This window comes from Aquarana catesbeiana, linkage group LG03 (genome assembly GCF_042186555.1).
Source record: "Aquarana catesbeiana isolate 2022-GZ linkage group LG03, ASM4218655v1, whole genome shotgun sequence".
In the NCBI taxonomy this organism is placed as follows: domain Eukaryota; kingdom Metazoa; phylum Chordata; class Amphibia; order Anura; family Ranidae; genus Aquarana; species Aquarana catesbeiana.
The window spans coordinates 320,512,406-320,530,807 of NC_133326.1; the positions used below are offsets into that span (position 1 = coordinate 320,512,406).

At 41.9% G+C, this 18,402-nt stretch overlaps 1 protein-coding gene across 4 annotated transcripts in view; it reads right to left on the minus strand.

Annotated features, from left to right (window-relative positions):
• Positions 1-15,348, minus strand: part of FAM53C (family with sequence similarity 53 member C) — a 67,561-nt gene extending 52,213 nt beyond the window's left edge. For 2 of the 4 annotated variants that reach the window (XM_073620412.1, XM_073620411.1), the window contains exon 1: positions 12,148-14,440. In XM_073620412.1, the coding sequence (XP_073476513.1) occupies positions 12,148-12,375 (228 nt within the window). In that variant the 5' untranslated portion in view covers positions 12,376-14,440. Of the gene's footprint in view, positions 1-12,147; positions 14,441-14,525 lie in introns of those variants that run through there. The other 2 variants (XM_073620415.1, XM_073620414.1) reach the window with 2 other exon arrangements.
• Positions 15,349-18,402: the final 3,054 nt, after the last annotated feature.

Below are 18,402 nucleotides of genomic sequence, written 5' to 3' on the forward strand. Positions count from 1 at the left end.
CTGTGAAGCCCTCAGAGGTTGTTTACCATAGTGAACAAACAGCATCATGAAGGCCAAGGAATGCACCAGACATGTCAGGCATAAAGTTATAGAGAAGTTTAAGGCTAAGTTCAAAACTATTGCAAATTAGATGTGGGTTTCCACTCAGGGATCCACAGCTCAGGTGGGAGAATCTGTCCACAGGACAACTATTAGCCATGCACTCCACAAATCCAGCCTTTATGGAAGAGTGTCAAGAAGGAAGCCATTGTTGAAAGAAAGCCATAAGAAGTCCCATTTGCAGTTTGCGAGAGGCCATGTGGGGGAGACAGCAAACATGTGGAAGAAGGTGCTCTGGTCAGATGAGACCAAAAGTGAACTTTTTGGCCTAAATGCAAAATGCAATGTGTGGCGGAAAACTAACACTGCACATCACCCTGAAAACACCATCCCCACTGTGATACATGGTGGTGACAGCATCATGTTGTGAGGATGCTTTTCTTAAGCAGGGACAGGGAACCTGATCAGAGTTGATGGGGAGATGGGTGGAACCAAATACATGGCAATCTTAGAAGGAAACCTGTTAAAGTCTGCAAAAGACTTAAGACTGGGGCAGAGGTTCACCTTCCAGCAGGACAACGACCCTAAACATACAGCCAGAGCTACAATGGAATGGTTTAGATCAAAGCATATTGATGTGTTAGAATGGCCCAAAGTCCAAAGTCCAGTCCTAAATCCAATTGAGAATTTGTGGCAAGACTTGAAAATTGCTGTTAACAGAAGCTCGCCATCCAATCTGACAGAGCTTGAACTATTTTGCAAAGAATGGGAAAAAAACATCACTCTAGATGTGCAAGGCTGGTAGACATACCCAAAAAGACTTGCAGCAAAAGGTGGTTCTACAAAGTATTGACCCAGAGGGGCTGAATACAAATGCACAGCACACTTCAGAGATTTGGAAAAAAAAAAAAAACAAAAAAACAAAAAACACATTTATCATTTTCCTTCCACTTCACAATTATGTGCCACTTTGTTTTTTGGTTGTAACATGACAAAATGTGGAAAATTTCAGGGGGTGTGAATACTTTTTCAAGGCACTCTATATTTTATGACCAGGTTATCTGTGATACCTTTAAAGTTCTGTATTGTGTAACAGTAGAACATAAATGTACAGTAAAAATGTAGACAGGTGTAAATTATTCCGGTAATTCATTTAGCTGAGAAAAAGCAACCCATAGGCTGTGAAGAACATTTTCCATCAAGATATATCACTATCAAAACTATTAAAATCTGCCCCCCCCCAGTGCCCACAGCTTAGAAATCTTCTTTTTACATTAAAATACTGCCACTCTATACCTGATCTGTATACCCTGGTCACATGATAAACTGCAGGGTCTGCCTGAGTGCTGAATGTTCAGGTAGGAGGACATTTCCGCTACAGCCTGTGCCCTTGTGCTGTTATGGGAGGCGGATCATCCATCATTCACAATGTGAGATCATGCCCACTGTGTTCTTTTTTAGTTACTGGGCATGGAGGAGGGAGGGACTGGGTTGTCATTTATGATCTGTATACACACACACACACACACACACACACACACACATGTGTAATGTCAATATGTGACCTGAAAAGATCAGCTCAACAAGGAACTGTTCTCTCCAGCAATAGAAACTAAACTGAGCATGTGCAGCAGTACTACCCTCACTGTGTCTTATCTGGCCTCGCCAAGAGAGACCCTGCAGGAGGGGGAGGATCTGTGCATACAGGTTTAAATAGCCTTTTTACACAATGCAGAGGATTAACCCCTTAAGTTCCACAGTGCGTATAACTATCATCGTGGCTCTGCCAATCACAGTGCCGGAGCCCAAGAACCCAGAAGAAACTCGGGAAAAATGTCAGCCGTCTCAGCGGTGTGCAGGTGCCACTGAGAGAGTTTTGTTCTAAGGCAAGTATTACATAATGAGCTAACATGCGCTGCATACTAGCTCAATATGCCTTTGTCTTACAGGTTTTGTTTTTTTTCAAACAGGGTTTACAACAGTGGTTCTCAACCCGGGGGTCGGGACCCCCTCAGGGGTTGAATGATGTTTTGCCAGGGGTCATCGAATTCTGGGCTGTTTCTGATGCCTGCGCTGCTCTCCCAGCCTTTTTGCAGGCACCCAGCTGGGGTGTTCCTGGAGCCATGACCGCCAACTCAGCCTTTTCGCAGCCGCCCATTTAGTTCATGGCATGACTGGGGGGCAGAGACTAGAGGTCAGCTGACTGGTGAGGAAAGTGAAGTGTGTGTGTGTGTGTGTGTGTGTGTGTGTGTGTGTGTGTGTGTGGGGGGGGGGCGGCTGGAGGAGACCCTATATCCTGGTTTTGCCATAGTTGTCACCACAAAGTCAGAGACACAGTGAGTCTCACTACCTGTGATTATAGTTGCCCCACTACAGTATCTCAGATCATCCTTGATCAAGAGCACCTAAGTTGGCTGATCAGAACTCTCCCTAGCACGAGAGGGAGAGGGAGACTAAAATGTACCATAAGGGGTTTTAATACAGTACGAGTGGAAGGGACTCAGGGAGCGATAAATGTTTGTGGGTTAGGGGTGCAAATTACTTGTCTTGTGTGCTGATAATTTTACTGTTACGGGTCCCTACAACTTGGGAAATGTTATCAAGGGAGAGAGAGAGTGGTGTGAAAAAGTATTTGTACCCTTCCCGATTTTTTTTTTTTTGCTTATTTCTCTTACTTAAATGATTCAGACCAAACTAATTTTAAATATTACACAAAGATAACCCGAGTAAATCCAAGATGAAGTTTTTAAATTATTATTTAAATTTAATTGCCCCCTCCCATGCTGAATCATGAATGAGCTGTGATTAACCAGAATTTTCTGGAAAGCAGAGTTAAATTTCACTTGCCACACGCAGGCCTGATTACTGCCAGATCTGTTGAATCAAGAAATCACATAAATAGAAGCTGTCTGACAAAGTGAAGCACACTAACAGATCACAAAAAGCCACACATGTCACAATCTAAAAAAAATTCAAGGCCAGATTAGGAACAAAGTAATGTACATGTATCGGTCTAGGAAGGGTTTCAAAGCCATGGCAAAGTGAACCACAGGGAGTGCCATTATCCACAAATGGGGATAACTTGGAACAGTGGTAAACCTTCCCTGGAGAGGCCGGCCTACAAAAATTACTCCAAAAGCACAACGACGACTCATCCAGGAGCTCATAAAAGGACCCAGAACAACATCTAAAGAACTGCAGGCCTCACTTGCCTCAGGTAAGAACAGTGTTCATGATTCAACAATAAGAAAGACTAGGCAAAAATGGCATCCATGGGAGAGTTCCAAGGCCAAAGCCACTGCTGACCAACTTCAGGACCTGGACGACTTACCATAAATGATGGAACCATGAATTCTGAGCTTTACCAGAAAATCCTAAAGAAGAATGTCCGGCCATCAGTTCGTGACCTCAAGCTCAAGTGCACTTGGGTTATGCAGCAGGACAATGATCTGAAACACAACAGCAAGTCCACCTCCAAATGGTTCAAACAAAGCAAAATTTAGATTTTGGAGTGGCCTAGTCAAAGCCCGGACTTAAGTCCGATTGAGATGCTGTATCATGGCCTTACATAGGCCGTTCATGCTGGAAACCCCTCCAATGTGGCTGAATTAGAACAATTCTGCAAAGAAGTGTTGGCCAAAATTGCTCCACAGCAATGTGAAAGACTCATTGCCGGTTATCGCAAATGCTTGATTGCAGTTGTTGCCACCAAGGGTGGCACAAGCAGTTATTAGGTTTAGGGGGCAATTACTTTTTCACATAAAGCCAGGCAGGTATGGACAGCTTTTTTGCCTTAGTAAATGAAACCATCATTTAAAAACTGCATTTTGTATTCACTCAGGTTATCTTTGTGTAATAAAATTATACAAATGTAATTTTTTTTTTTTTTTTTTTTTTTTTTTTTACAAAAAGGTGAATTTAGCCTTTAATATAAAACTGTCACAGTCAGGTTAGCCATGCTGGCCCCATTGGATTAGTCCAAAAGAACCTTAAAAACCTGTGAAATATTCAGTATTTAAAACAGTAGCATGTCCGGGATGGCATAAAATGTCAGCAGATATTGGTTAATGCAGACTTAGTGTAGTATTCCAGGGATAAGGGCTTCTATTTGCCTAGATAGCATGCATATGCCATTCCTCCCATATAGCACTACCCAAACCTGTTGTCCTCTGGGACCAAGCACTGGACTTTGAGATTGAGCAGAGAGATGCGCCTAAGGCTCAGTTCACACTGGTGTGACCGAAAAGTTGCACCACTTACAGTGCGACTTTAATACTTCTTGATGCGACTTTGAAGCGACTTGCAGGGAATGCCTGGGTAATCTTTCTGTAATGTTGTATCCAAAGCACATCAATACAGATGAGGATCTGACTTAGAAACGACTTCCATTAAATCCTATGGGTACGAGTCAGATAGAAGTAGTACAGGAACCTTTTCTAAAGTCGGAGTGACTCCAGTAGTGCTAATTAAGACAGCTATTATGACCAATATGGGATTTCACGTCACGCGACCTGGGGTCTCAAGTTAGATCCCAAGTCGCGGCAATGTAAACCGAGCATAATACCAGCTTAGAAGTGAAAACACAGCTGAGGCTTTGGACTGCATTTTTGCTGCAGCAAGAGGTATGCGCTTACGGTGTGCTACCTAAAGGGGGTTTCATTCTGACAATTTATCTACAGGTTTCAAGTTTACATAAACTCCCCCCCCCCCCCCCCCCCCCCCATCGTGAATGCTGCTCCCAGATTTATCTACCTTACCAACTGCCAAAGACTAACCACTTGCCGACCGGCTCACGCCGACATACATGGGCAAAGTGGTTCGTTCCTGAGAATCCCTGTATGGGTACGTCTGTACCTTTAAGGGCGATAGCAGGCTCCTGCTGCACGGTGGGGAACCTGATGTGCATGGCCGACTGGCGCGATCGCATGCACGAGAGCAGGAACAGGGACTTGTGTGTGCAAACAAACAAATCCCTGTTCTGTCAGGGGAGAGGAGACAGATTGTTTCTTCCCTACCAAGATAGTCAGTCCTATCTCTATACAGTTAGAAACGCTAACTAGGGAACACATTTAACCCCTTGATCGTCCTAGTGTTATCTCCTTCCCTGCCAGTGACATTTATACAGTAATCAGTGCATTTTTATAGCACTGATCGCTGTATAAATGTCACTGGTCCCAAAAATGTCCGATCTGTCTGCCGCAATGCCGCCAAAAATAGCAGATCTCCACCATTACTAGTAAAAAAAAAAAAAAAAAAATTATAATAAAAATAAAATTTAATAATAAAAATGCCATAACTTTTTCCCATAGTTTGTAGACGCTATAACTTTTGCGCAAATCAATCAATATACGATAGAGAGAGATAGATATAGCTATAGATAGATATATCTCTATCTATCTATCTATCTAAACTGAGGAAATTTTTTTTTATTAAACTTTTGGGCATATTTATTATAGCAAAAAGTAAAAAAATAATGTTTTTTTTTTTCAAAACTGTCACTCTTTTTTTGTTTATAGCGCAAAAAATAAAAACAGCAGAGGTGATCAACAACCACCAAAAGAAAGCTCTATTTGTGGGAAAAAAAAAAAAAAAAAAAAGAAAAAAAACACGACATCAACTTTGGGTACAGCGTCGCACGACCACACAATTGTCAGTTAAAGCGACCCAGCGCCGTATCACAAAAAATCAATTACTAACTATACTACCAACCTCATCTTAAGATATCACCCAAACTGTCCTCTTCACTCCTCCCAAGACCTCCTGCTCTCTACCTCCTTTCTGACCTCTTCTCATGCTCGCTACAGTATTTCTCCAGAACCTCTCCCATGCTCTGGAACTCCCAACCCCAATCTGTTTAGCTATCCCATACTTCAGGTGATCCCTGAAAATCATCTCTTCCTACCTCCACCTTACAATGAAACTTTTACCTGCTCGCCTATTGTATGACCTGCCCATACTTTTTAGATGGCAAGCTCTCCAGAGCGGGGACATGCTAACCCTCTTTCAATTGTATTGTAACTTGTAGGCAATCATTTTGGATAGAGCAAGGGAGGGTTATAACCCCTGTGAGATTTTTTTTTCGCCACTGGTTTCCCATTTCGGAGATTTCCCTTCACTTCCTGTCACAGAGCCAAACAGGAAACGAGAGGAAATTCTAGCGACTTAAGGGAATTGCTTGGGGATGCTCAGGTCACGGGAAATAGATTTCCCCTCTATTACTTTTTGGGGACAACCCAAAATGTGGTATTTTCTTTTACTTTCAATGAGAATGATAAACTGGACAAATAGAGAGGGTGAATCTCCCTATCTGGGGTACAGACAGCAATAGAAACTGAGATTCTAATCCCTCTCCGCTCTATCCAAAACTATTTTTCCTTTAGTTATACTTTAAAGCAGCATGAAACCCAAAACCAAAAATGTAATATATTGTAGCTTACTAGTCCTTAGATGTGGTGGCTGCATTCATTTTCTTTTACTTAGGATTTTTTCCCCTCTGTATTCACCCGATGACCTGGCCAGTAACATACCTCCTATTAGCGTTCCCTCACTCTGGATGAAGTAGCACAGAGTATACAGCAAACAGCAATATTGTTAATTTCACATTGCAGTTACAGCAACACTTATTTTTTGTTTTGGGACAAAGTTTTTACATGAATAAAAATGGATCGTTGTAAGCACCCCTGTCAGTTGTAAATGGTTTGTCTCAACACGCTTAAAACATTTGTTACTAGGGCCGAAACAACGAATCGATTGTCAACTAATCGATTATGAAATTAATTGATTACTATTTTCATAATCGATTAATCGGCCAGTAACATAATGGGGTTAAAAAAGCTAAAAAATTAGCCCTACATAGTACAAAAAGGAGCAAATAATCTCTACTGTAAATATTACTTTCACTGTTGCACAGTAAAAAACGAAGGGCTAATTTTTAATTTTTTTTAACTCCATTATGTTACTAAATGTCTTAGGCCTGGTTCCCACACACGTGTTTTTTGGTGCTTTTTGCAGAAATGGACTACAGTTCATTTAACGTTCACATCTATGCTTTTTTTCAGCTGCTGTGTATTTGGAAAGGGTCAAGGACCTTTTTCAATGTAAAACGGTGCTTTTTTGGTTCAATATACTTCAATGGAGAAGCTGCAGAAAAGTATGTAATATTACAGTTCTGTTTGAAAATCTGCAAAACAGTCTAGAATTTTTTTTTTCTTTAAATAAAAAAAATTGATCTGAGTCTGATGATATTTACCAGATTCAACCTCTAATAGTATAGAGTACATCTCTTCTGTCTGTTATTCTCAGAGAGGATTAAAGATTTTACTCCCTAACCGTATAGTTGGTTATTTATATTTACCCCTGTGTATAAAGATATTTAGGAATAAATTGCCTTTTTTTAAAACTTTACATATTAACTAAATTATACACCACACTTCTTTTTAAGGTTATTAACCGATTAATCGAAACTAGGGCTGCAACTAACGATTATTTTCATAATCGATTAGTTGGCCGATTATTGTTTCGATTAATCGGATAATAACCTTAAAAAAAAAAAAGTGTGGTGTATAATTTAATATGTAAAGTTTAAAAAAAAGGCAATTTATTCTTCAAGATCTATATGCAGTGGTAAATATAAATAATCAACTATATGATTAGGGAGCAAAGTCTCTAATCCACTCTGAGAATAACAGACAGAAGAGATATACTGTATATACTATTGGAGGTTGAATCTGGTAAATATCATCAGACTCAGAGATCACATTTTTTATTTAGACCCCATTCACACTGGGGTACATGTAATGTGCCCTGCCTCCTTGAAATGTGCCCTGCTCCCATGTAATGTGGCTTGCCTCCATGTAAAAGTTTACTTTAAATGTAATAGTAATGCTTTCTATTGCCTCCAGTGTATCAGCCTCCACCTCCTCTGGGTTCAGATGCTGATCTTCCCTGCATAGTCTTTAAAGTAATTTTTTTTAAAAAAAACAAAACATGGTATACTTACCTGCTCTGTGTAATGGTTTTGCACAGAGCAGCCCCGATTCATCTCTTCTGGGGTCCCCCACCGATGCCTCTGGCTCCTCCTGCCTTTAGAGTGCCCCAATAGCAAGCTGCAAATTATAGTATAGTGTGCCCCTATAGCAAGGTAAAAAAACTTCTGCTTTCAGACCCACTCACTTCCTGCCCAGGACTACATGTCCCATGAGACATTGCTCCTCACACATTCACAAGTTCTCAGGCACTTCCTGACATGTATGGATGGTGTACTGAGCTGTATGTGTGCTGCACTGTATTTCCTGATATGTAAACAAATAATGCATTCTGTATGCAGGCCAAATAATCGGCTGGCCGATTAATTGATTATGAAAATAGTTGACAACTATTTTCATAATCGATTAATTGTTTCAGCCCTAATCGAAACAATAATTGGCCAACTAATCGATTATGAAAATAATCGTTAGTTGCAGCCCTAACACTTCAGATTCCTGATATGTGCCTGCTGTACCATGTACTTGTATGAGAAAGTATCCTATTCTCTTTGCATTGGTTCATCCCTGGTGTTTGACAGTCCCTCTGCTTTCCTACCAAAAAAAAAAAAACTGGACCACACTAAGCAGTAGAACATACCATGGTCAGTTCTCTAGCTATGCTAGGAACTCAGTGTACTCTCCTCCAATAATCAGACTTGTCCTGAAACACCCATTCACTGGCAAGCTCAGTGTGCTTCCACTTCTCCTCCCCCGAGCTCTTATGCAGCTAAGAACAGGGAGAATCAGAATATGAATATATATATATATATATATATATATATATATATATATATATATATATATATATATATATATACACATATATATACATACACACACACACTTTCATTTCTATTTTTTTACAAGGTGATTCACTTTGACTAATATTTGCAGGAGAGCTTGTTCTTTTGAAAAACACTTAGTAGATTGATCACCAGGTGAAAATAAAGGAAAGAAAGCCTAAAAGAGAAAACTAATGCAGCCATTACATCTAAGAACTGGTAAGCTACAAGGGTTTGCTTTTGGGGTTAATACTGCTTTAAAAGTAAAATTCTGGCAGCTACAACAAACATACAGTAGTTTATTAGATATGAAAAATCAGAATGTAATGAAGGAACACAGGACAAATAAAATATATCTCAAACGCCATTCATGAAGCATATACAAGTTTTTATTACACAAGACTGAGGATCCATATAGTCATACTAGAGCTTAAGAAATAAGTCACCCTGTAACAGAAGTGAATGTTGAACTATTTCTTCACATACAAGTTAGAGAAAACCACAAGGTCGAGTTTGTACATGGTTTCTCTCAGATTTCAACTATTACATACAATTGCCTAAATTCTTCAAGGGATGGGCAGCACATAATTTACTTTTGTGTACTTATGACAGCTTCCTGAAATAAAATAGGTCATCCAGCACAATCAAAGACCTTTAACCACGATCTGAAAGTAGCCAGGCCTTTCCTTCAATTACACGTTAGAAAATGATGTATTTTCTATGACTTATGCAGATTCTCAAATCTACATTATATACGGTACTTCTCCGGTGTCATTTACTGTGGACTTGACAAGGTGTGATAAATGTGGAGTGTACAAACTGGTATGGAATTCAGGTGCCAATCTGTCCAATCCAGGAGCATGCTCCATTGACAACTATAGAAAACCTCAAAAGTTGGCACCGGTTGTAATTTCTAAGATTTGGCTACCTGGCTCCTCGGACTTGTCCAGCCCTGCATTAAATACCTTACTTTTGAACTGTCAACAACTGTATTGTTGCTGTATGGCTTTTAAATATAAAAGAAAAAAATTGTAAAAAATAAAAAAAAGACATACACAGTTTAAATTCTGTAACACAGCATAAAGGAGGCCTGAAGAATCCCACAAGCATTTGTGGAAAGTATTCAAACACAACTAGGAAAACCCAACCAAGCTGCGTCTTGCATAACAACCATAATGGAACATGTAATAAAAAATAAAAAAAAAAAAGAAGATCCTTAAAGGGTTACTAAACCCAGGACTCACTGCATTCACTATATTTGGTCTCCCACAGTACATAGAAATGCAAATATTTTAGTAAATCTTAACTGCTAAATACCTTTTCTCATCAGCAGTATATAGCAGTCTTGTGACTTCTATCAGTGTCTGGTTAAAGCTTGTAGGAGGTTTTTCATTCTACCCTGACTGTCCTATGAGGCTGCAGGACCCCTGACCATTTGTCTTGACAGTACTGATTGGCCATGTGCTGATCACATGCACTCTCCCAAGAACAAAAAAAAAAAAAAAAACAAAACACTATAAAACTTTCTAGCAATACACACCAAACTGAGCATGTGCAGAGTGCCTCCAAGGCTCTGTACTATTAGGAGATGGTTTGGGGACTGGAAAAGGGAGGATCACAGGAGACAGAATCAAACACTTTTTTTTTTAAACACAATGTGGAGGATTAACCCCTTAGGTTCCACAGTATGTATAACAAGCATGCTTTACTGCATATACAGACTGATTATACTGTTCTGGGTTTAGTAACACTAAACAGAAGCCCTAGAATCCAAACTTTCAAGAGTAGTGGGCTTTAAATGGTTGTAAACCCTCACATATATCCAGTGAAGTGACTATCCTCAGGTGATACACAGATATGAAACAAACCCTCCTATAAAAGTTGTACCTGTTTATCTGCAGTCTTCTCTCCTCTACATCCATTAAAAATGCATAATTCATAAAGCTTCTCTGAGAGTTCAGAAAAGAGGGGGCAGAAAGCTGAAATTAGACTCTGCCGAGCTGAATGAGGATTGATTGGAGGGAAGAGAGACACACCCCTTCACACAGCACACAGGAACAGAGCTGAGGCCATCAATCAGCTGAAGGTCCCTCCCCGTCACCATTTTTCTCTTGGTGTCAGGAAAACTCAGAAGAGATTCATGCAGATAGTAGAGGAACGAAGCAGCAGAGAGAAATAACACTTAGTGCTCTTGATACAAGTACACACTATAGAGGGTTAGGCCTTGTTATATTTCATACCTGAGGTTTACAACCACTTTAACCACCATCAACCTTATATTAAATAGAAAAGTCATCTTTTCACATACAACAAATCCCTTAAATACATGAACTGCTGTTTATGCTAGCCTTCAAATGCCCTAACATTGACACACATGGAAAGATTTAATTGTTCAACATTACCATCATTTCAATCTAAAAGGATTGTGTCTGTCAGAAATCAACTGCACTAAACAAGCATTTCGTCAAAGAGGGATGATCCATCCTGGAGAAATATCTTATCAAGTTCATTCAATTTGAACTTTTCTTTGATTCAGCAAATGTCTTTATAAATAAAATTGCTTGCAATTCGCTAATCCAAGCCACCTTTAACCTTATCACCTTGGAGGAACCCTTGAAAAAAAAGTTTCAAGTCTCAGGAAACCCCTGCTAAAAATTATTATAGCCACGGCTCATGATATATTAGCGTGGTGAGTAAATTGTACAACATTTTCCATACAAGAATGAAGAATGTGGAATACCGATAAAATTTGACACCCAGAGCAGGTCATTATACAAGACAATAATAATCTTAATATGAAATAATAATAATAATAATGGTTTTACACTATAGACTGAAAATTGTAGCATCCCCCTACACTGGTGGTCAAAGGCGAAGCATCCCTGTATATCACATATCAGTGAACAACTACACTGGTAGTCATTTTAGATGGGAGATGAATCTAACATAGCTCAAAGGATGCATTAGCAACCTTTGAAGGTATCCTGGTTGATAAAGCCCGATACGATCTTTTATTGTTCCATTTACAGTCAGCATGAGAGGACATGGCCAAGGCTGGCCATACATTATACAATTTCCCTAGGCAATTTCCTTTAGATTTACCTTCAACAACGTAGTGCAAGGGTCTGCCTGATTGCATACAAATTGAAAGTTTAACCTCATATTATATTTATAAAATTGTACAAGAAAATTGTATGGCCAGCCTTAGTGCCTAAAATATAACCTGCTATAGGTAGTCAACCTGACACCCCCCCCCCCCAAAACAAAATCTTGTACATAAAACTTATCGGGTGAAACCTTACCAGGCTTATACTGAAAGATTTGCATTTTAGGTCCTCCAGACTTTGTTTTTGTAATTGTTCAGTAATCATGGAGATCATGATGCCTAGGAAGGGCGATTCATTTGTTCTCTCAGTAAGCAGTATAGGACATGATGCCAAACTTTGTGCCAGTCTTGACTGGGCTCGACAAGTGTAAAATTTCAGTTTGGCCCCATCATTCCGCCCTGCATTGAACAAACACAAAGTCATTCATGCAAACAATACGGAACTAAAAACGTGAGTTGGTCAGCATGGATTACATTCAAGCAAAGGCTCGGCTTTGGAAAACAAACTCATCGGGCCTACGCAGTTTTGGAGGTGTAAATCTGAACTTTTCAAAAAGTTGCCATAGCCTCATTAAGGCGTTAGGCTAAAATAAGGGACTTCTGAAGGAAGAAGGCCTAGTATTAAAACTTGATCTGTGATCTGCACTGGATTTCTACTAATTGATCTGTGACCCGCACTGGATTTTTACAGACGGATCTGCACTGGATTTCTACTGATTGATCTATGATCTGCATTGGATTCCAAAAACTGATCAGTGATCTGCAATGGAATTTTACAAACTGATCTTTGACCTGCACTGGATTTGTGCAGACTGACCTGGGTTCTGCACTGGATTTCTACAGACTGATCAGTGATCTGCACTGAATTTCTACTGGTTAATATGTGATCTGCACTGGATTTCTACAGACTGATCAGTGATCTGCACCAAATTTCTACTGATTAATATGCAATCTGCACTGGATTTCTGCTTATTGATCTGCACTGGATTTCTACAGATTAATATGTGAACTGCACTGGATTTCTAATTATTGATCAGTGATCTGGGGTCTGCACTGGATTTCTACTAATTGATCTGTGACCCGCACTAGATTTCTACTTATTGATCTGTGATCTGCATTGCATTTCTACAAATTGATCAGTGATCTGCACTGGATTTTTACAAACGGATCTGTGACCTGCACTGGATTTATGCAGACTGACCTGGGTTCTGCACTGGATTTCTACAGACTGATCTGGGATCTGCACTGGATTTCTACAGACTGATCTGGGATCTGCACTGGATCTCTACAGACTGATCTGTACTGGATTTCTACTGATTAATTCATGATCTGCATTGGATTCTAAAAATTGATCAGTGATCTGCACTGGAATTATACAAACTGATCTGTGACCTGCACTGGATTTGTGCAGACTGACCTGGGTTCTGCACTGGATTTCTATAGACTGATCAGTAATCTGCACTGGATTTCTACTGGTTAATATGTGATCTGCACCGGATTCCTACTGACTGATCTGGGATCTGCACTGGATTTCTCTGGGCTAATCATTGATCTGCATTGGATTGCTACAAATTGATCAGTGATCTGCACTGGATTTCTACTAATTGATCTGTGACCCGCGCTGGATTTCTACAGACTGATTTGTGATCTGTATTGGATTTCTACTGCTTAGTCTGTACTGGGTTTTTACAGACTGATCAGTGATCTGCACTGGATTTCTACTGATTAATATGTGATCTGCACTGGATTTCTACTGACTGATCGGTACTGGATTTCTACTGACTAATCAGTGATTTGCACTGGCTTTCTACAAATAGATCTGGGATCTGCACTGGATTTCTGCAAATAGAGCTGAGATCTGCACTGGATTTCTGCAGACTGATCTGAGATCTGCACTGGACTTCTACAGACTGATCTGGGATCTGCACTGGACTTCTAGACTGGTCTGCACTGGATTTCTATTGACTGATCTGGGATCTGCACTGGATTTCTACTGACTAATCAGTGATTTGCACTGGATTTCTAAAAATTGATGAGTGATCTGCACTGGATTTCTACAGACCGATCTGTGATCTGCACTGGATTGCTATTAAATTGAGCTGCAATCTGCACTGGATTGCTACTGATTGATCTGCATTGGGTTCCTACAGATTGATCAGTGGCATCCCCCAAAGTGAAATGTTGTGCATTCTGGTCTTGTAGGCCAAGCCATGATGCCATCGTGTGTAAGGAGCCGTGTTTTAGTAGCATAGTGGGGAGAGCACACAAGTTGACCTTATGTGTGTGGTTTACATGAGCATGCAGTGGGCCCTAGCAGCACTTCTAGAATGGGCTGAATGAAAACATGATGGTGTCATCTGAACATGGCTTGCTGATGTTACCAACACAAACACAGAAGAGCTCATGCACCCTACAGGGGGGTCTCGTTCTCTCCTCCTGACTGCAGACATTGGATGTACAGATTGATAGAGCTCGGGTATCATGACATGGGGATGCTGTGTATGAAGGAGGATGAAGGGGGGGGGGGGGGGGGGAGAAGGGCGAGGGGGGGGGGGGGGGCAGAGCATCTCTCACCACCTCCAAACCAATGCAGTGCCGGCCTTGTGTGCCCAGTGTCATCTTCCGCCCGTCTAGGAGAACGATGCTGTGCTGAGGGCAGCAATGACAGGCCCCCCAGTGACTGCAGCTCTTGGTCCGGAGCATGAAGAGTTAAGGGCTTGTTTATCTCCCTCCTCAGGAGCTGGCCTGGCCGGCGCCTTTCCCGGGCCGCATTCTACACCGCCGCCACCATCCAGGCCTCCCCATCAGCCCGCCTCCCCCTTTACCTTGTCTCTGCCGCCCCCACCTGCTCCGTCGTTACCTGCCCCGACTACGACCCTCCCTACGACCCAGAGCAGCTCTGAGCCACCAGCGGCCCTGCAGAGCCCTTAAATATCGTCTGGAATGTTCCTCTTTCGTGGGGGGAGCACACAGGTATCGGCACCCTGGAGGAAGATGAAGAAGGCGCCGAAACCCGTTTGTTTAGCCCCTATGTGAAGCAGCATATTATTTCTGGTTCTACTATACCCTCACCGAGGCGGCCAATGGGTCTCAGGTTTAAAAAGCACAATAGGTTTAAATAAGCCACCCCCACAGAACGATGGGACAGCCCGGTCCCCCAGTGCGGAACAAACCATCTTACGCTATAGACGGGGCGAGCGGCTGCTGCTCGGTCGGGCTGCGGCCTGTGTTGCAATGGCTGTTCCTTGAAGCGCGATGTCAGAACACCTCGGCACCGTATCGCTGCCCTTCGAACATTATTAGCGCCTGATATGCGGGAAGCCGGGCTCGGCCGGTCGCTTCGTAGGCCACAAACACACCCCCATCAGCCGTGTCTGCTCCGTGAGGACAGAGTGCATGCTGGGAAATGTAGTCTGCGGGCAGCAAGCTGCTGTACTGTGGGTGTGCTGAGCATCCAAGGGATGCTGCAGGTTTGACCCCTCACTAGGAGCAGCTCCTCTCTAGGCAGTGCTAGGGAAAGGCCAATCCATAGACACCTTGATGGCTGTTTGACAAATAAAGCATTTGTTCTTCAAAGCGTATGATTAAAACTAGCCTTTGACTGTCAATATACCATACAACTTTATTAATCAATTGCCTTAGATTTACCTTCAACCAGTGCAAGGGCCTGCATACAAATTGAAAGTGTTTAGGTGTGACCCCATGTTATATGGAAATATTTATAATGGATGGCCAGCTCTCTGTCAGTGTGAGGCAAGGAGAGCTGATAACTGGCATGTCCGCGTTTACATGTGATTGGACACTGCTAATCACATGGGTAAAGAGCAGTGTCGTTGGCTATTTACCAAGATTTTGGTCGCTCCGCGCTGAGACTAGGCAAAACCTTGATCACTCAGTGGCAAGTGGGCATTGGTCCAGTACCCTGTTAAAGCTCAATAGACACAACCAGGGCTTTTTTTTTTTTTTTTCTCCCAACAGGAGTGGGGAAATGTAGTTACAGCACTAAATGTATGTAATGGCAAGGGTTGCTGGATAGAGTCTATTAACGACCTTCTGCCTGCCATATAGACTAATGACTCTGCCAGAGCTGCCACCAACATTTGACATTTCCCCAGTCTCAGCACAGTGCAGCCCTGATCTCAATAAAGAGCAGATGACACAGCTCCTTACCCATGTGATCAGGTATGTCCAATCACAGCTGATCACGTGTAAACAAGGAAAGGCCAGTTATCAGCTCTCCTCACTACCAGAGTGTGAGGAGAGCTGATTAGTGGTATTTCCTCAAAGGGGAAACTGGTACAGATAATCAGGACACTGATCATTAGTGCAGCCCCAAAAGTGCCCAGCAGTGAGGCCAAACTGTGCCTATCAGTTCTACATATATTAGTGCCACCTCATCACTACATGGAGGGGGGAAGATTACAAAATTTCTCAAAGAAGCTAAGAAACTTTTTTTTTTTTTTTTAAGATATAATAAATTGAGCTGTGATTAAATACCTAAAACAAATTTTTGCTGCAGGCTCTGGTTGATCTACCTTTGATACTTTCCCTGTTATCATTAACAAATTCCATAGCACCATAGAATGATACTTGGCTCGGTATTCTCAAAAAAAAAAGTGCTATATTTAAAAAAAAAAAAGATATCTCCTGCCACCACTCTACCATGCAAAACCTAGGCACCAATTTTGTGGTTGTTTTTTTAGTTAAATATGTTTAGTTTTGAGATGCACGTTGAGTTGTACACTGTTATGCACATGATTATGTGCACCAATTGGTGCACACAATTGGCCAAATTTAATTTGTACCTCCACAGTGAAATAAATAAATAAAAATATTCAGGCTATATTAAGCTATCCACATAGGTGGATCAAAGTTCAGCAGGGAGCCAGTGGATTTTAATCCATCTATGACAGGGGTCTAAAACTGGCGGCCCTCCAGCTGTTGCAGAACTACAAGTCCCATCATACCTCTGCCTGTGGGAGTCATGCTTGTAACTGTCAGCCTTGCAATGCATCACGGACTTGTAGTTTTGCACCAGCTGGAGAGCCGCCAGTTTGAGACACACACACCCCCCCCCCCCCCCCCCCCCCGATTAGTCATCCAAGAGAACCAAAGGCCAGAAGCTGAAAGACATAAAACACAATACAACCCCACAAGGTTAAACATTAGGGTGGGATCGTGCTGACCTGGAAGACTACTGGAAACAGAGTTACCAGTAAGAACTAACTCTGCTTTTCCCCCCAGTTGTCTTCCAGGTCAGCCCTTGAGAGGATAATCAAGTACTCACCAGACTAGGGTGGGACAACGGCTTGGAGGACTTTCCTACCAAAAGCCCGGACCTGGCTGGATATCAGATCCAGCCTGTAATGCTGAACAAAAGGTCGAGAATCTTGACCTAGTTGCTGCCCTGCAAATTTGCTCCGGAGTGGCTCCTGCCTTCTCTGCCCACGAGGCTGCTGAAGCCCTTGTTGAATGATCCCTTAGATCTTTTAGCGGTGTTATCGCCATAACTCAGTAGCGTTCCAGCATAGCGCTGCCTTGATCCATCTGACTAGAGTTTTCTTGGACGCTTGTCTACCTCTTTGTTTGCCAGCGTACAGGACGAATAGAGCGTCTGATGCTTTGAACTCATTGGTGACTAAGGTACTGAAGGAGACATCTTCTAACACAGTGTTTCTCAACTCCAGTCCTCAAGGCGCACCAACAGGTCATGTTTTCAGGATTTCCACTATTTTGCACAGGTGATTTGATCAGTTTTCACTGCCTTAGTAATTACCACAGCCATTTCATCTGAGGGAAATACTGAAAACATGACCTGTTGGTGCGCCTTGAGGACTGGAGTTGAGAAACACTGTTCTAACTTCTAGAAGGCTTAGTTCTTTGCTGTTAGCCAGTGAACTACAAAATGAAGGTAGCATTATATCCTGGGATTTATGAAAAGCTGGCGTCACTTTTGGTGTAAATCCCAGATCTATTTGAAGGACGATTCTATCATCATGATTTTGATAAAAGGCTCTCCGACAGACAGAGCCTGGATTTCAAACAAAAAAGATGGCACTTGCTCCATCTATAGCTGCCTATCGCAGTAAGAAGCATTAGAAGGCTAACAACAGGTTTAAACAAGGGCAAGGATAAATCCAAGGGAAAAACCAAGCTTAACTTACCGACCAGCCGCAGACAACCAAATAACCTGTCTAACAGTATGCATTAAAAGCAGGGGTTTGGTCTGCACACATTTGAAAATGCACGCCTAAGCCACAGAACCTCTCAAGGCACCCTGGTATCTGTGGTACCTAACACTAACTTACAAGTGTCCCCACCGTGGAGGCACATGCATTCTGATGGATAAATGAGAGCACGTGGACTGAAGGGGAGCCACCCTTCTTAAAATGTACAGGGGCACACTGACACCGAGCATAAAGCACAATGGCTGCAAAGGTGTCAGTGTGTT